The 19964-nt window shown below is 39.0% G+C and overlaps 3 protein-coding genes across 3 annotated transcripts in view; 1 reads left to right on the top strand and 2 right to left on the bottom strand.

Moving 5' to 3' along the window:
• Positions 1 to 11674, bottom strand: part of TACR2 (tachykinin receptor 2) — a 36242-nt gene extending 24568 nt beyond the window's left edge. Inside the window, 1 exon segment of the mRNA XM_039338879.1 lies at positions 7887 to 11674. Within this exon segment, the coding sequence (XP_039194813.1) occupies positions 7887 to 8290 (404 nt within the window). The 5' untranslated portion in view covers positions 8291 to 11674.
• LOC120306169 (MOB kinase activator 3B) lies at positions 701 to 2504 on the bottom strand. The gene has a single exon (XM_039338878.1). It carries the CDS (start codon positions 1358 to 1360, stop codon positions 710 to 712), a length of 651 nt encoding a protein of 216 aa, XP_039194812.1. The 5' UTR covers positions 1361 to 2504; the 3' UTR covers positions 701 to 709.
• A 2129-nt stretch (positions 11675 to 13803) lies between the features above and the next one.
• TSPAN15 (tetraspanin 15) overlaps positions 13804 to 19964 on the top strand; it is a 41353-nt gene continuing 35192 nt past the window's right edge. The window contains exon 1 of the mRNA XM_039338877.1: positions 13804 to 14065. Within this exon, the coding sequence (XP_039194811.1) occupies positions 13967 to 14065 (99 nt within the window). The 5' untranslated portion in view covers positions 13804 to 13966. The remainder of the gene's footprint in view (positions 14066 to 19964) is intronic.

The following is a 19964-nucleotide window of genomic DNA, read 5'->3' on the forward strand; positions in this document are numbered from 1 at the left end:
GCTGCTAAGATGCCAACTGATGACCTCTTACGGCAGTCTGTGTAGACAGCTGTAAAGAAAACCAATGAGATGCATATGGACAGTTGGAGGGATTTCAAAAGCCACTATCTGGGGAAGCAGCCATACCAGTTACAAATGGAAAAACATTTTGTCCATTCAGTTGGGTCATTAGCTTCTTTCCTGCCTATTCTAAAATAGATGTTTCAGGCCTTGATCAAATACACATTCAACATTTTTAAGTGCCAAGTGACTTATTTCCTATCCCTATTTAAAGAAATGAAAAGGAATATACTATCGCTAAGGCTTTTCATAGAGGCTGCCTGCGCAATAATGCAATCACAGTTTAGTGACTTAAGATCAGTAATCAAAATGAGGGTTAAAAGCACAACTGTAGTAAAGTTATAAAAACAGACAGTCGGAATTGATTTGGAATTCCTCAATCATTCAGGGTCTACACAAAAAAGAAGCTTTTTTCTGTCTTTCTTCTTTTACAGGTTATCCACAATGTTCCAGAGGAATACCTAGCAGCGTGTTTAGGTTAATGTACTTATTGGTGCCAGGTGAAAGCAATAATCTTCTGTTTCTAACTTTCCTGCTGTTTAAGAATAAGAAGGCAAGCCCTGGCCTACACAGGACTAATATATCTTCTAGCTCTTCTTCAGTTAGCAGGATATTGCTTCTTCTTTTCTTTTTCCCTCTCCACTGTTCTTCAATGACACATCCGGGTTGTCATCTCTTTCAAAGGTTCTAATTCTTTACGATCTATGAGGTTGAGCTCTGTGACAAAATAATAAAAGTGCTTGTAACAGGTATTGACGTGGGCCTCAGCCCCCATGATAATGATGCGGTCAAAGTGATGAATGTAAACGTGGACAAACACCCTAAATAGCCTGCACAGGATCTTTTTGCAGATCTGGAGGAAGTTTTTGGGGAATGGTACACCTACACTAGTTGGAAATATGTCCTCGTTGTTGATCTGCACCTCAATCCAGTCCATCAAAAGATTCATATACTGGGGCGCTGGTAACGCTGTAGGTTTCTTGTACTTTAGGTCATCCTGCCACCGGTATTCATACTTAGGTCCACCTGACATCACCGGGCAGGTTCTCTCTGTGCAGAACTCACAGATAGTTCCATAAATCAGGTTGATCCTGTTGAAAAAGTCAACTACGTGAACAGCAACCCAATCGCTTAGATCTTCTCCAGTGGGCAGCTGCACAGCTGCCTTCAGGTCCACTCCAGAGTTGAGTGAGGCTTGTGCTCGTTTGTGAAGCTCAAACCTCTGGGTCCCAGGTTCAAATTTCCGTTTGGGGCGGAATGTCTTGTCCTTATTAAAAACTTGCTTGAGTGCAATGGACATGTCTTCTAACTTCCAAATTCCAACAACAGTGAGGCACTAGAATAATGGTATTCTTATATATAGATATATAACTATATATATTTCCAGAGGGAGGGGATTTCTCCAACAGAAATCCTTAGATTGCTAGGTGTCCTGATTTGAAGTTTTCTTAGATAATGTCATATTCCTCACATTTGGAGCTAATAATTTTCTTTTCTTTTCTTCCTTTCACTTCCTTCCTTTCTTCCCAGTCCTGTCCATGCTGCTTTGAAGTTGCCAGATGGTAGTGTGACTTCGGCTGTTTGCAGCCTAGGGACGAGCCATATTTCTATGGCCAGTCCTTTCGTTCCATGGTTTGGAGGAATCGCCTGGTCTGATGGAAGAGTTGCTGCTCTCCCGGGATCCAGTGAAAGCCCCTCCTTGCTGGTTGCCTCTTCAGGGTGACTTTCGGCCCCTTTCAGGGCCCCCCAGCGATGCGAAACTGAACGGGGGAGGGAACAAGTCTCCTAACCGTCCATGGCAGCTGTGTAATGAACCGGAAGTCTATCTCTTGTAGTTTTGCACTCTGGGTAATCTTTTTTGTAATCTGAAGTGGAATGATGAGGTTGGATAGTTAAAGCTCATTAAAACCTATCACAGTACATCTAGGTCATGGCTGGTTAGAGTGGTATGGGTTACAAATTTTACGGGCTTGGCGGAAATCAAATCCAGTTGGATCTGGGGTTCAGATCTGAATTCTCTGCATTAATTTACCATGTGCGTCTTCGTTCAACCCAGAGGGATTGGTCCTTCCTTCCACAGTGCAAGGATGTTGGACGGAAACCAGGATGGTAGTTTGCAATCCCAAGAAAATCAACTCCAAAGAGGGAATTCCAGGGGAGGGGGAAAAAAAAACAAAAACCCCAAGCAAACCAAAAACTCCAGTCAAACAAAACAGGGGAATTTATTGCAACGGGCAAGTTGGTCTCTTAACCGCACCGAATACCTCGATCGCCGGGAGGATAGTGACAAAAAGAAGGAAGAGCCAGAGTAATGACTGTGCAAGAGGAGAAGATGTTGATTTAGGTTGTTGCGCTGATAATATCGCCGAAGAAGAAGCCACGTTAGGAACTGTGGAAATTACTTGGCGCTTTGAAGCCATCTTAAAAGAAAAAAATTTGGTTCTTCTTTCCTCCTTCTTAAAAAATACAAAAAAAAGAAAAAAAGGAAAAAAAAGAATTAAACAAAAGAGAGGGAGGTTAACTCCAAAAACCCAAATCCTCCTTCAAAAAAAAATCATTGTAATAAGAAAAAAAAATGGAAAAAGAAAAGAAATAATTTAATAGACAAAATCCATTCCGTCTCCTTAAAAAAAAAAAAACTTCAAATCGCCATTTTACTTTCCCTCTCAACAAAGGAAAAAAGAAAAAATGAAAGTAACTCTTTAAACTTAAAATCCAAACTTAAAATCAAGAAATAAAATCCTCTAATCAGCTCTGTCCGCTTTTTAAATAACTCACCAGTTCTCTTTAAGCGCGGAGGAGGGAGCGGCGTCTTGCTTTGTCCCAAACAACAAGGGACAAAGGCACCTGAGAAGCGGAGACACCCTGAACTCTGTGGGAGCACTCCTTTCACCCCAAAGAAAAACTCCTTTGGGGATTTCAGAGGCTCTACCACTATTCAGGGTGAAACTCCCCTCCCTCCCTTGACCCGGGAAGGAGGTTTTAAACCACGGAACAGCTGATGCCTGCTGTTCTCAGCGGTTTTAACGCTGTCTCAGGAGGACGGCTACAAAGTAGCCGCCATCGCCAGCGCTACATCACCGGAAGTGAAAAACATTCTTAAAGACTCATCTCATCCAGGACATTCTTTTTTTTTTTTTTGAACTATTACCATCTGGCAGACAATACAGGATAATAAAAACAAAGAAAAATAGTTTTTATCCCAGAGCTGTAAGCATATTAAATATTACTGTATAGTGCAACATTGAAGTGCAATATTAGGGGCAGTGCAATGTTGAATAGAATGTGAAGGATGAATGTATTATAATGTATGTTCTTATTTGTGGTTTTTACTTGTATGTAGTGTGCACTGTGGACTGCACTTAATTTTGTTGTGAGTTACATAATGACTATAAAGATATTCTATTCTATTCTATTCTATTCTATTCTATTCTATTCTATTCTATTCTATTCTATTCTATTCTATTCTATTCTATTCCACTCCACTCCATTCCAAGCCTAGGAGAAGAGTCAGGTTTTCAGAGACTGTCAGTGGGAGCCAAAAAGATATTTTGGGATGCTATTTCAGAGGACATATACTATGATAGAGATGGCCTGCTCCTTGGTCCCATTAGATCACATTACATTGGTGGGATTCAGAACATGCACACTTCATACGTCAGATAGCCTGTGCCATTAAAGGTTTTATCAGAGGTAACCAGTACCTTAAATTACATTTGGAAGTTTTGACAGCAGAGCAGCTATGTTACAGATTGTGGAATGCCTGTTACTCTTCACCCTGCTGGGTTCTGGATCAACGGAGCCTTTTGAGTTGTCTTCAAAGGCAGCCACATGTAGAATTCACAGCAATACTCTACATGTGAGATGACTAGGGCATAAAATACCATTTGTTGATCCAGCAACCAGCATGTCAGATGGATCTATGGAAAAGTTTTTCTGGCCATAGTTGCTACATTCTTTTCTAAGTAGGAGCTACATGTCCAGAAAAAGCAGCAATTTTTTTTCTAGTGAGGAAGTGGCTTTATGCAGATGCTTGTTTATGTGCGTTATTTAATTTGATGACTCTGGGCAATTCACCATATTCCAAACAAAATAAAAGCAATAAACAGAAAAACAGACAATGAAACCAGAACTTGGACCAAAAAAAGAAAAGAAAAAGAAAGAAGAGCAAGATAATGAATGAAGCAAACTTTTCAATGTCCCACCAATGGCTAACATCTAGCAAAGAGGACACCAACCACACTAGCAGAAGGCCTGGGAAGATAGTCAGGTCTTTGTGGCCTTCTGGAGAGCCATCAGTGTGGGAGCTATCCAGATCTCAGGGGGAATCTCATTCCAGAAAGCTGATGCTGCAACAGAGAAGGTGTGCTTCCTGGCTTCTGAAAGATGACAGTGTTTAACCAAAGGAGCCTGGAATGCACACCCTATAAGCCTGCATTAGCCAGGTAAATATGATGGAAGACAATGAATCCCCTAAATAACCAGGCCTTATGTCATGTAGGGCTTTATCGGTGATAACCAACTTCTTGAACACCACTCAGAAACAAACCGGCAACCAGTGCAGCTCATAGAATAGGGGAGTCAAATGAGCATACTGGAGCATAGCTATAATTGCTTGCACTAATGCATTATAGACCCATTGAAGCTTAAAGAAGCGATCTTTAAGGTTTATTCAATGTTGAATGTGCTGTATAGTTGAACTATGAAGGGAACAGTGCATGAACGACTGTCTGAAGGGCAGTTGCAAGCATGCAATCAGGAAAGGATTCAATATCAAGGCAAAAAAGTCCCAAGACATCCCACAAAGAAGGGGCCTTGGGTTCACCACCAACCCCTTTGCAAATATTGGCAAGATCCTTCCAAAATCCAGATATTTCTGCATGCTTCTAACTCGAAGAAGTGGAGAGTGGTCTATCAGAAGTTCAATTTTTTGGGCTCTCAGGTTTTCTGCAGCTTTATAGCTTTTAGCATCTCTAGAGAGTTAATTCAATGAACTAGGAAACAAAATATTATTCCATCTTCAAGAAGGATACACTTACTTCCTTCTCCTTGTTGAAGATTAATTGAAGTCTACACACTTTTCTCTTCCCATTAGTTTGCTCTGATTATAAATGTCATTACAGCAGACAAATCATTGGGAAGAGATGTTTGGGGACAGAGGTTGTAAATCATTAGCATTTACTTATATTTTGTGAACTTTTTTTGCAAGTGTCAAGCTGCCTATGCAGGAACACATTTGCAGCTCGGCAAAGTAGCAGAGGAAAATACCTGTGAAAGGCAAGAAGTTGATTGAACCAATCAAAATTTAAGCTGGTTTTCATCTTCCCACTGATTAAAACAAAGCAAGACACAGTCTAGGATCGTAATAATGGAGCAGAGAGATTATACCCAAAGGTTTTATCTTTTTGATTTATAACAGACAGAGCTGAATAGTGCTGGGTGTCTGTGCAGGAAGGTGTTCTTTTACTCACAGCTTCTCTTCCCTCATCACTACTGAGGTGGAATACAATTTAACCATTGGAGGCAGTGCAATTTAAGCCCACATTATTTTCTGTCAACTTAAGGACATTAAAAAACTGTGAGGAAGATATCTCAGTTTCTTCCAGAGACCTGACGTAATCCACTAATTTCCTTCTGCTGACTCATTAAAACAGAGTTTTGGTGTGTGTTTTGTTTTCCACACAAGCATCTTTGGGAGGATCAAAAAAATCAGGACGGTGGCTTCCAACTCCTCAACCCTTTTTATGGTTGTAATGCCCATGTACTGCATCCAAAAAAGGAGCAGGGCTTTAATCTCATAGTCTTGGCTGCCATTTTGATTTCTTGACTTCCCCCTTCCCCGTGGACACCCCTGCGTGTAAGCATATTGCTTGTTTTGGTCAGAATATTGATACCTGGGAAATGTTAGTAGTCTCTCTTTATAAAAGCGAGATTCTAGCCAAGGACAGAGCTGGAGAAACATCAAGAGTCTTACAGTGTCTTAAAGTACAAACAAAGTACTTAAAGTTCGTAGATTACTAACAAAGACTAATAAACCTATTGCAAAAGGCTAATAAAGATATCCCTCTGGAAGCGTGAAACAACATTTGAGTAATATTTAGTGGAATACTAGAAAGGAGTGAATGGCTACCAGCAGTAGTGAGATAGGTTATAATTGTCTTGATGTCCTAACCAGCAAAATCTGAACAAATTATGTAAAACTGGCAAGCATGTTTTTGTCAAATGGTCACAGAAAAATCTTATAAAACAAAATAGCACAAAATATACATAGCAGTAGGTAAGGAATGTCTATTTACAATTTAGGATTAGTTTTATGCATGTCTACAAGAAGTAAATATTTTTCAGTTCCGTGGGATTTATGACCAGGCAAATGTGCACAATAATCTAGAACTATAATATTGTTTTTGAACATTTTTATTAGTCTTGCTGGTGGCAAGTGCCATCTCTAAAACGTTTTATATAAATTGTCAGTTTGTAATTTCTTTCCCATAAATTTTCCCATTTTTCTAATTCTTTATTGTATCCAAAATTTTTCGCCCATCTTATCATTGTTTCTTTAACTTGTTTGCTTTCCATTTTCAAAGTTAATAGAAAATTATACATTTTCTTAATTAGTTTCTCACCAGAAGTTAACAGTTTTATCAAACACATTTTTCCTTATAAAATCCATTCAGTTTAACATCTTTATCATATCTAGCTTGCATTTGTAAATGTGCCCATCATGATAAATTGATACCCTGATTTTCCATTTCTTGTTTAGATTTTAAATTCCCTTCAGAGTTTAGAATATCTCTGTATGTCCAGATTTTTTCAAAGTTCACTAAATTTGGGTGTACAAATGCTTCCATTGTTGACAACCACCCTGGAATTTTCAAATATATTTTACATTTTATTTTTTCCCATGTTGTTAATAATACATTTCTTATATAGTGATTTTGGAAATATTTATGAACTTTATTTTTCCCGTACCATAAAAAAGTGTGCCACCCCAATTGTAAATCATGCCCCTCCAGATATAACAGCCTTTTATTTCTAAGAGTTATCATTCTTTTACCCATGTTAATGCAGATGCTTGATAATATAAAACCCACTTTGGTAAACTAAGACCTCTATTTTCCCTGGTATCTTGTAACATTTTCATCTTAATTCTAGCTTTCTTTCCTTGCCAAATAAATTTTAAGATTAATAAATTTAAGTCTTCAAAGAATTTTTTCTCAAGTTTTATACGTATTGTTTGAAATAAGAATAAGATTTTCGGTAGTATGTTCATTTTCACTGTAGTAATTTTTCCTAATATTGACGATTGCAAGTTTTTCCATTTTTCCAAATCCAGTCTTATTTGATTCAATAGTTTCATATAATGATCTTCTTTTATCATTGAACATCTTGCTGTTAAATATATTCCCAGATAGTTGACCTTTTTAACTATTTGCAATTCTGTTTTTTCCAACATTTGTTTTTTGCTTATCTGTAAGGGTTTTAACTATTACTTTGGTTTTTTCTCTGTTTATTATCAGTCCTACCATTTCTCCATATTGTTCTATCTTTCCCAATAGTTTAGGAATCATCTCCAAGGGTTTTTCTAGAATAAATACCAATATTAACCCTTTACTACACTATCCCCATGCAAAACGTCTGAATATGCATGCTTTACAAGTTCATATTAGTTTTCATATTCTTCCATATTCATGTAGTTATTCATATTTAAGAGCAACTATTTTCTACAGTTACATATCGAACATACCATTATAACTGAACATCCACCAGCAAATTTACAGTATTTTTTAAAATTTCAATGGTAAACTTTTCACCATTGCTTTTCTTACTTCTCTGCAGAGATAGCAGTCATAGAATAAATGCTGACAAACATTGCAGGAATGGGAACAAAATTATGAAAGCGGCAGAATCCCTCGCCGAAATACCAGATATTATGCCAGGCATAAATAAAATTAAAAACTGCGTTTAGAGCACTCATAAGCAGATCGGAAAGAGCCAAGTTCACAATAAAATAGTTGGTGACTGTTCTCATTCGTCGATGGGACAGGATAATCCAAATGATGGTGGCATTCCCCACAATCGATGCTGTGATTATCAATAAGTAGGCAATGGCCCAAAGCACAATTTGCCATCCAGGCTGGTAAAATGTAGTCATCTCAGTCAAATTAACATCGTTTTCAAAAATCTGATTCTTGGAAGCATTCTTTACATTTGAGAAGGAAACCATTGTCATGTCTTTCTTCTGCTCAAAAAAAAAAACAACCCTCCAAACCAAATCAAAACCAAGAAATTGGCTGCAATTAACTCAATTTGGGGATCCCAGTCTAATCAATAGAATAATGAGTTCATCATAATTTTGTAGATTGAATGTAGCGGCATTTGATTCATCGCATGCTGATCTTCAGTGATGCAAATAAATGAGATGAGATTGCTGGTCTTTTTCATTCATATCACCACAATTTGTGACAAAAAATTTTTTCTTAAAAATGTTTGTGTATATGTATGTATGTATGTGAAAGAGACAAAGAGAGGAGAGAAAAAAAAAGGAGAGAGAAGAGAGAGATTAAAGAAAATTCTGATAATGCACCATGGAGTTGATAGCCTTTAGTTTGTTCTTCCTTTGCAATTCAGACCATTATGGAAGCAGCCAAATGGGGGGGGGGGGAATCTACACTGACATTTCAAAAGGAGGTGGAGAGACAAGAGTATACAAAGATATGCATCAAATCAGATTTCAGAAGGCTGGTTCTTCCTCACTCTCCAAAATTGTTGCATTAATCTATGTTGACTCTACCCGCCAGTTAAAGGGAGAAGCCTCATAGGTTTTACCCTACAAGGTCCAAGACTTTTATTCCTTTTATTCCATTTGACTTTTTGACTTCAGTGGGAGTTTCAATAAGCAGAACATGGCCTGTAGAACACCATAAATATTGCCAGAAGGACTTGAGAACAGCCCAAAGCCAAGATACAGAAGACAGGAAAATGATTTAGAAGTCAAAGGAAAACCCATTTTATATTTCAAAATATCTGCCTACTGACTGCTCAGTGAGCCTCCCAAAACATTTCTAGGCAAACCCAGATAACGCATATTATAACCAGGATGTCCTGCACAATATGTTATCCTAGAATATATTTTCTGCCATCTCTGTACCCCATACTCAAAGGGCTCTTTAGAGTGGTATTCCAAAACTAACAAACAGCTAAGGAAAAACATGTAGCCTCTCTCCATAATATATATGAATAATATTATCCCCTTATGTGGGAATTTGTGAAAAGGTAGTTTATGAGCACTATATGCTTCTCTCAAATAATCTTGTATATTGTATTAAAGTTCATACTTGACCAGGTCAGTTAATAATTACATTCACACTTAAGTGTGGTTGGTTTAAAACCTGGTTAGATTTTTGTGGTTTAGTATTCTGTAAGATTATTGAGTTGTTTTATGGTCTAATGTATTCTGCAAATCCAGAAAAACTGGTTAATTCAATATCCATGTTCTGTAAGCATAACCAAAGTTTGTATTGCATAGTGATTGTAAAGAAAGTTGTCAGGACCCACCTCAACACTTCATGCCAAGAAAGCAGAACTCAGAGAAGCAAGTTCTTCCAAAAGAAACTTTTATTAGGAGAAGCTGATGGCAGGCATACTAGACAGGATCTGAGGGATTCCTTTACAGGTAGCAAAAAAGGAAACTAAGGCAAGAAATCCACGCTCTGTCCTCCCTCCCCTCTAGGAATATGGCAGAACCCAGGGAGAGAAGAGAATGGAATCGGGAAGCGAGAGAAGGAGAGACAAGGAAGTATGAAATATGATAGATATGGGTTCTGACAAAAGCTTTCAACATAGAAAGACCACTCCCATTATACTAGCAGATTAATATAACTAAAACAAACAAAAACAAATAAACTAAACTTCTGCCAAGGTTAAAGGAGGAAGTTGCCTTTGGATATAGCTTGGTATCTATCATGTTGCATTTAAGTTTTCCCCTTATGCTGCTATTATCCCAAATGCTTAGTGTTACAGGCTGGGGTTGATTCATATGAATGAATGGAATTGTTCCATCAATTTAACTGGGAATAAATTTGACAAGGTCTGAATTCAGTCTAGTGAGGAGCATAACTCCAATTACTTACAAAGAATAAAAGTCTTGTATATATTGTAAAAATGATATAACCTTTTGTCTTGTAAATTACTGTCTGAGGAAACAAGCTAAAAATACACCCTATATCCTGAGGTTTCCCAGCTTCAATTTCAATTTCCTTGAAACCTTGGCCAGATTTCAAGCTCATTTGAACATGATTTTAGAGTCAATTCATGTAAACCAGTCCATAAACAAATTTGAGAATGCACTTACTTAAATTTTAATCTTTAAAATTTCTGATAAAAATATTTTTAGCAACTTTTGAGATTTTTCTCACAGATTCAAATCTTGCACAACTGCATGAAAGAATGGAAATAACTGGATATTCTCTGTGTGACCTGGGAAAGTACTTCATTAAATCCCAAATAAAATGAATTTATATTTATATCTTACTTTCTGAATTTAATGGACTCTTAATGATCTGTAATTATTTTAAACAGCTGTATAGTCTGTCCAATGGTAATTACTGTACATACTTAGATGGAAAGTTTCAAAACTTAACTGTTAGTTTTTACTGGCAGATGTACACACACTAAGGGGAGGTCTTCCTTGGAATTACCAGCAAGATTCTGTTCTGCCCCAAGAAGAAAATATATTTAAAGGTCATGTGTAGGAAGCCCAGCAGAATTTCAAGCAAGCTTTTGTATTTTTGCAGAATGGAATTATTTATAAATCTTTAGCACAATTTATCAAGAAATATAATAATTTGAAGATATAGAGATGACCTGTGACTAAAATTAAAAGAATTGTGTTAGTAAACACAAGGGTTTTGTTAAAAGCTAAGTGACAAAGTGAGATGGACCATGTATAAAACCTGAAAGCTATTCAAATATGTTAATATTAGACACTGACACATTTCACAGCTTCTGTAATACTGGTTATTTATTCTCAATTCCTTCATTCATTAGCTTGCTTGTTGGCAATGGGGCAAGAACAAATTCTGCAGTTGTTGGCCACATCAATGAGCTATTCTCCCTCAAGAAAATAGCTTTTTTGTGTAAGGCCTGAAGTGATACATTTCTCTCTTTTAGTTAGGTTAGTATCAATCATGCTAGCTAAATGTCATCATAACATTTCACTTTTTTCTCTCGAGTTCAAAGATGAATAATAATGATGATGATTATGTCCTATAGAAAATTTCATTATGAGAAAAAGATTCTAAGTGCAGGATCTCTAGGCACCCGCAATACATTCCACAGTGCTGGTGTATATAATGCCACACTGCGATAAATCCTTAATATTGTGAAAACTTTTCATCCTATCTGCTCCTAAAAAGTTCCTTGCCATAATTTTCAAAAGAAACAGGCACAAACTGAGAGCTCCATATTGCTGCCGAATATAATAAAACAACCACCACAGCAACACCCAGATCTTAAAACACATTCATAGGTTAAGTGGAGGTAAGAGCTTGTATTAAGGATTATCTTAATTAATTAATGCAGCAACATGTGTATATTTCTCCACCTTATTGCATCTGCAAATACTTGCCTGGCAGCTCTGTTTTGGATATCTTGGTCCCTTCTGGGGAAGGAGGGGTCAGGGGATCCTTTGCAACATCGTTATGAAGATTATGCAGCAAGCTGCACTGATGAATAAATAGTTGCTGAGATTTGCTTGGAGATGGACTTCAACTGTGCTGGTCCTCTCAAGTTGAGTGGGATCCAGTCTTGCCCAGTTACCTGGGCAGAGTTTGATCTGCTTTGTTCTGAGAAAGTGGATAGGATCCTTGGGAGGTTGAATTCTGCCACTTGTGCAAAATTAGAAACCTTTCTGGCTTGTTTTGGTTGGGTTCAAGTGATGATGAGGTCTCTTTGTAGGAGGTGATGGCTCTGCCTGCCTTAAAGGAGATGGTGGTTTGCCCTCTTCTCAGAGGTCATCACTGGACCCATCCGTATGAGACAATTTTCGTCCACTCTCCAAACTTATTTTTTTAGCTTGTAACTCTAAAAGAGGAAGATTATCTGGTTTTGTGGCAGAGAGGGTACAGGTTGAGTTTAGCACCAAGGTAGCATTGACTTCACATGCTGATGATCTCTAGTGGGCTCAGGATGGGGCTGATACTTCTCTCTGGCTTTCAGTACTATCCATCATGGTGTCCTTCTGAACTAGCTGAGAAGGTTGGGAGTGGGAAGCACTGTTCTTCTGGTCTTTCTTCTGGGGCCTGTTCCAGTCGGTATTGATACAGGGGGAGAGATCTAATCCTAGGTCCCTGCTTTGTGGGTGCTCTAGGGCTCAACTCTTTCCCTGCTCCTATTTAACATCTACATGAAATTTTTAGGTGAGCACATCTGTGGGCATAGAGTTAATTATCATCAAGATGCTGATTTATTTATTTCTTCAATTTCTATAGCTACTCACTTCAGTCAAGTGAATCTGTGTGGCTTACAATTCTAAAACTATAAAACATTTAAAACAAGGAAAACATTTTAAAAAATGTTACTCAGTTATACTTCTTGGCCCCAGGCCAGCCAAGTGGTGCTGCTGAGATACTTCCACAGTGCCTTGTGGCTATGCGAGTTTGGGAGGACAAATTGATCTGAACCATATGACTGAATGGCTGTGGGTTTACAGCCACCATAACTAGTAATTGTCCATTGTTAACCCTGAATTAGACTCAGTGTGCAATCTGGGCTTTGTCTTGGATTCCCAGCCTATTTTTAAGGAGTAGGTTTTGCTATAAACAAAGCTACTTCATAGGAACAAATGAGCCCCTTGTCGGCGTTGAGTGACGATTTTCCAAATAACTTCCCAACAGTGCTGCGACCCTCAAACTTGGCCTTTAAGGATTGGAAAAACGATGCCGGTTTGTCGGCTTTATCCAATGAATTCTTACCAAATGGTCTTTCAGTCGGGAAGGCTTCATCGCTTCATTTGAAAATGTTTTCTCACAAAGAAGACAAAACGGAAGCTGTACATTGGAAGGAGATGGAATGAATCCCAATTTTAGGTATTCCGTCGAATATTGGCGACACTTCCTCTTCTCGGCCATGTTGAGAGGTCGTCAAAATGAAAGGCACTACCTGCAAATTAAATTTTCGACTCCACTGGAACACTAGAAAAACACATGTGGACGTTGATAAACCTAGTTTCAACAGTTACGTTGACATTGCAGCTGATATCACAGGGGACAGCCACTCAGCATGCGATGTTTCAAAAGACACGCTTCCCCCTCCATCACTGCCCATTCTGGCCAATGGCGTGCCACTGTATGGGTAGAGGCTGCTGCGCAATGCGCATGAAGATAAGCAATGCGTATTCACATATGTACGGCATTCTGTATTGAAGCTAGCTGGAGGAACATTTGAAAACAATTCAGTCCACTAATAGCGAGTGATCTGATATTTTGGTTTGACAGCTATACAGAAATTCACTGTACAGAAAAAGTCTCAAAAGTGTCCCCAAAACTTCTCACTCCATCGCCCCTATATTGCTCCATCGCCCCGCGTCACCCCTTTTCGCTCCATCGCCCCCGAAAAACGAAATCGCCCCCGGGGGGCAATATCACCCAGGTTAAGAACCACTGATCTAGTCCAACCCCCTGCTCAGGCAGGAAACCCTATACCATTTCAGCCTTCCAACCTTAGCAGGGTGCGTCCATCTCGCCTCTCGGCAGCTGCTCTGCCGCGCTCAGCCACGCAGGCCGGCTGGCGCAGGCGAACTGCTTCCAGGAGCCGCCGCCGCTGCCACCTACGCCGCCAGCGACGCTGCCTCTGGGCTGGCTCGCTGGCACGGAGAGCGGCAGGTGGTGAGCAGGGGGCGGCGGGGGCGATGGCGGCGCAGGGAGACTCGGAGCAGGTTCGCTACTGCGCGCGCTTCTCCTACCTGTGCCTCAAATTCACGCTCGTCACTTACTCCACGGTGTTTTGGGTGAGTGCAAGAAGGGGCGGGAAGCGGCGGCTGCCATAGGCGCCCCGGGAGCTGGGAAGGGCGGAAAGCGGACGGAGCCGGAAGGGGAACCGCAGGGAGTCTCCGGGAGCTGCGCTCGCCTCGCTCCCCCGAAGTGCGCGACGGATGCTCCGGGAAAGGCGCCGCTTACAAACCCCGGAGGGCCACAGGTGGTTGTTTCGGAGAGGCGGAGACCGTCCTGAGGGAAACGCAGCGGCTGTTCGGGTGAAACTGGGCTGGAAGGCTACGGGAGTTTGCCGGCGGAGGAGGCGGTCGAGTGGCCCGAGTTTCCGCGCGGTTTGGCGAGCTGCGAGCGGAGGGGAAGCCGAGCAAGGCTCAATCTCCGCTCGAAATCCCGATCAGAGGCGGCTGCGTCGGGTCGGGGTTGAAAGCGCAATAATGTCCCCAGGAAATAGAGGAGACGGGCGTTCAATTGTGAAGTCAAGCAAGTGCAGCTCGGCTCGTTTGGGGCACTTAACGAGGAGACTTTAACGGGACGGTGGCCTTTGTCAAAAGTCCCGATATTTTTCCAAAGGGAATTCCTTTGGATTTCTTCTACTGCTTTGTTTTTGAATTTATATTTACTTTCGCCGTGTGTTTTAAATACTTTTAGTTTCATCTTTAGACAGCCCCCCCCATTGTATTTGCATTGTGTTGGTTAATGAAGATGGATTCTCAATTGAATTTCTCAGAAAAATGTTCCTAATCAACATCAAAATATTGCTGCACTGTCATTGAATTGACTTAAACAGTTACTTTTCTTTATGGTCAAATATACAGGAACAGATGCTCTAGACAAGTATCAATCAGATTTTACTCTCATGGAGACATGAAGAGCATAAATGTCCTACTTGGGGCAAAAGAACGACTCATTTTTAAAAACGTTTTGTATAATAAAATATAAGACTGAGCATGCCTTTCAACTGGCTAATTTAAAAAGACGAAATATTGTTTAAAAAATCAAAAAAGCAAATCAAATTAGGCATGTTATTTTTAAAATGACATCAAAGTAATAATTATTAATTTGTAATTTATGTTATGATAAATAATATAAATATAATATATTTATATATATTAGTATAAATAAAATACTTATTTTGTGGGATGTACCTAACCTGCTTAAGTAGCAGATGGTAGGTGTGGGTGGCAAGGGCCTTTGCGCAATGCCAATTGCCCCCATTATTGAATTGAGAATTTCTGTTTGCTGTCAATCGTTGGTAACCCATCACTTGGATTGCTGCATTGTATTCTACATGAAGCTGCCCTTGAAAAGCATCTGGAAGCTTCAGTTGGTACAGAATTCAGCAGGTGGGTAGTTATGGATGCATCTTTGTCTATCTGTGTAAGATCAGTGCTTAGTGATTTTAGTAAGCTTCCGGGAGACAAGTGTAAAATTTGGAACAATTAGTCATGTAGATTCTTTGGTGTTAGACTACATCATAAAATATACCGGTATTATTGCTTTGTTTAGATTTAATACTCTTTCCCCCCTCTCCTATTTTATTTTTTCAACTTGAGCTGAATATAGATAAATTTTGAGGGGGGAAGGATTGGTGGGCTAGTAGTACTGATGTCATTGAAACAAGTAAATAAATATTTATGAATATTCATGAATAAAATATATTGTTGATGAGACTTGTTATTGTGATTGTAGAAACTCCAAGCTCTTATGGGATGAGAAATACAGTTCAAATATCATCACTTCCACATTCTTCTTCCTCTGCGTAATGTCATATTCCAATATATATCATAACTTAAAGCTTTTCAGATGCTTTTTGCATTTTGCAATGGTGTAATGAAATTATTGTGTACTTGTGATTAATTAACCATCAAACACAGATAACATTAGCTATCATTTGTAGATATTATTAAAACATAGCTGACAGCAGATTGAGTGTTTTTGGCTATGTACATCGTTGTGATTTATGAACTAGTTAATGAAACTAAGCTATGTCTGGTTCTTATGTTGATCAGTCAACACTATCTCCTGGGGATTATAGAGATTAGTCAATGCAATTTTTTTGACATTTTCAGAAGAAATTCTTGCACATTCTTCCTAGGGCTGAGAAAGTGACTGGCCCAGATAAAGGATTAGAACTCACAGTTTTCTAGCTTGTAAAGCTGCAATTTAACACCCCTTTTCTCTTTAGAGCAATTGTTTCTTAAATGTTTTGCTCTCCGGACCCTTTTCCGTTTTTAAAAATTATGGACTCCAGAAAAGCTTTTGTTTGTATAGGTTATGTTTATTGTATTAAAATTAAAAGTGATGCTTTCATAACAATTTACTGAATCATGAAAAATAACGATATTAAACCACTAGGTAATTAACAAAAATACAATATTTTTCATGAATATATATATATATATATATATATATATATATATATATATATATATATATATATATATGTAGGTCTTTGGTTGTTCGGGTTTTCTCCCGCGTAAAATTGGAAGTGTCTTGGCGACGTTTCGACGAAGTCCCATTCGTCATCTTCAGGCTGGTGTTTTCAGCTTCGTGCTTCGAGCAGCAATGTGTGGTCTTAGCTGTTTCTTCCTTTTAACTGCCAGTGGGGGTATGAACTGATTGGGTGGGAGCTTGGCTGTGTTCTGATTGGGTGGAGGTGTGTTCTGATTGGTTAGGGGCGTGGCTGTGCTCTGATTGGCTGGGGGGTTGGCTGTGCTCTGATTGGCTGGGGGGTTGGTTGTGCTCTGATTGGCTGGGGGAGTGTTATGTTTGGTTGTGCTCAGGTTAGAATCCATCACCTCACACGTAAAAAACTCATTCCACTTTATAGAGATCATAAAGAAACAAAACTTACAGCCCAGCGACCTACTTGTGAGCTTTGATGTCATATCCCTCTTCACCCAAGTGCCTATCAAAGAAGCCTTGACAGCTATCCAAAACAAATATAACCCCCCCAAACACATCTTAGATCTGACCAACCACTGCCTATCCAACACATACTTCATCTATAATGGACAAAAATACAAACAAACAGAAGGAGCACCCATGGGATCACCCCTCTCACCTGTCATTGCCAACCTCTACATGGAACACTTTGAAACCCAAGCTCTAGAAAAATCGGATCACAAACCCAAACTCTGGCTCAGATACGTAGACGACACCTTCATAATCTGGCCACATGGGAAAGAAAAACTGGACAACTTCCTCACACACCTCAACAGCCTACACCCCAAAATACAGTTCACCATGGAAACAGAAGCTAACAACCAACTTCCCTTCCTGGATGTCTTAGTCTACAAGAAATCCAATGGCTCCCTAGGACACACCATCTACCAGAAGAAAACACACACAAACCGCTATCTGCACGCTCTCTCACACCACCACCCAGCACAGATCAACTCTGTAGCCAAGACACTCATCTCCAGAACAAAACGCTTAGCTGACGAACAACACCTAAAAACCCGAACTACACACTCTCACCAATGTACTAACATCCAATGGATTCCATAGAAATAAGATTACAAACCTAATCCAAAAAGAAACCCCCACTAAAATCCAAGACAAAGAACAAGAAAACGGCAAAGCCCTCCTCCCATACATAAAAGGCACCACAGACAGAATCAGTAAGATCCTCCATAAACACAACATCAAAACAGCATTCTGCACAAACAGAAAAATATCCACCATCCTTAGAAACCCCAAAGATAAAATTGAATTAGAAAATCAAGGAGTATACGAAATCCCATGCACCACTTGTCCCACCACATACATCGGACAAACCAACAGAAGAATAAGTGCACGCATTGAAGAACATAAGAACTCAGTCAAAAAAGAGGAACCAACATCTTCCCTGGTCCAACACCTTAAAGCCACAGGACATGAAATTGACTTTAAAAATACCAGAACCATTGCCAAAAGTGAACATTTTAATAACAGAATAATCAGAGAAGCCATCGAGATAGAAAAACGCCCACACAGCATGAACAAGCGAGATGATACCTCCCGCCTACCAGCCATTTGGAAACCCGCCCTTATTGACAAACGACTCCCTAATACAAAAAATGATACCAGACCCACACTCACAAAAACCACACAGGATGTCACCACCACACATCCACGCAAAACGCAAACCCAAAGCCACACCGATGATGAGGCACGACCACAAACCAGAAGCCAGACCAGAGCTGCATCATTAGCCACTTTAAAGCCCTCCAATCCATACATGAAGCAAACTGACACCCTCCATGAAAATGAGGCACGACCACAAACGCGAAGCCAAAAAATAGCAAGGCAGCCCAAAATCTTAAACCCCTCTGCAACTCAGACTAACCTGAGCACAACCAAACAGAACACTCCCCCAGCCAATCAGAGCACAGCCAACCCCCCAGCCAATCAGAGCTAACCAATAACAGAACACACCTCCACCCAATCAGAACACAGCCAAGCTCCCACCCAATCAGTTCATACCCCCACTGGCAGTTAAAAGGAAGAAACAGCTAAGACCACACATTGCTGCTCGAAGCACGAAGCTGAAAACACCAGCCTGAAGATGACGAATGGGACTTCGTCGAAACGTCGCCAAGACACTTCCAATTTTACGCGGGAGAAAACCCGAACAACCAAAGACCTACATACAACACCCGCGAAAACCTCAGAAAACATATATATATATATATATATATATATATATATATATATATATATATATACACATATACACACACACACACACACACACACACACACACACACACACACACACACACACACACACACACACACACACACATATATATATATATATATATATATATATATATATATATATATATATAAAATAATGCAGAGTGACATTGTTATAAACTTTTGCAATATCTTCAATATCTGGCAAATAATTTTCATTTCAGGGACCTCTCAGAGGATCTTGGAAGACTCCTAGGTCTCCTTTGACAACTCTTTAAGAAACACTGCTTTTGAGTAAGATCCTAAAGTTTCTTTATCAAATGTAAATCCATTACTTTTTTTAAAGTTAGGTCTTATGTTGTGTTTGTCTTCTGTTTAGTAAACTAATATTAAACTAAATTTTCAGATGAATCAAGGAAGTGTTTTTTCTGTAGTCAGTCAAGTTTGTGTTGGGAAGAATATATGTTTATGAATATGACCCTAGATTTATCATGGTTATAAAGCTGGGACTATTGTATATATTCATTCCTTATTCACATCAATATAGAATTTTAAAAGGTGCTTTAATTGAAAGAAAAATTCCTGACCATATGAAACATAACATGTTTTAAATGTATTTTTAAGAAATACACTTCATAATACCTTTTCAACCACTATCCTTGATATTAACAAAAGCATATTAATAGGTAAAGGAATTGCCTTGAAGGATTATAAATGAGATATTATTCTCTAAAAATGTTTAGTTGCTTTATGCCTCTTCACAAAATCATAACAGGCATTTATGAACCTTTTTTTTTAAATAATAATGTTCATTTGCAGGGAGATTACTGTACTTATTTTTATACCTAAACAACCATAATAGTTTATTAAGCTTGTAGGCTGCCCAATTCTTAACAATAACCAGGCAGAATACAAGAAGCATACAAGAAATACATTACTTTTGTTCTTAAAAAAAAAGTAAAAGACTGAAGTGGTTTTAAAATGGCATTTTGGTAGTGGAAATTCTGGAATTCTAGAATAAATTAATTAGAAAACAACATTTCCATACCACTGGGAACTGTCATCCATGGTTTACCTAATGAAAATACATCCACTGTTCTGTATTCAATGTAGAACTGTATGAGCAGCATGAAAAATTAATTTAAGTTTATATGTGACTGCACTTTCCTCTCCAAAAAAGGAAGTTAAAAGTCTTTCGTCTCTACACATTGGAATACCAGTTTGAATCAGATC

Source organism: Crotalus tigris, unplaced genomic scaffold (assembly GCF_016545835.1).
Source record: "Crotalus tigris isolate CLP2741 ecotype Arizona unplaced genomic scaffold, ASM1654583v1 scf7180000017722.570129, whole genome shotgun sequence".
NCBI classification, from domain to species: domain Eukaryota; kingdom Metazoa; phylum Chordata; class Lepidosauria; order Squamata; family Viperidae; genus Crotalus; species Crotalus tigris.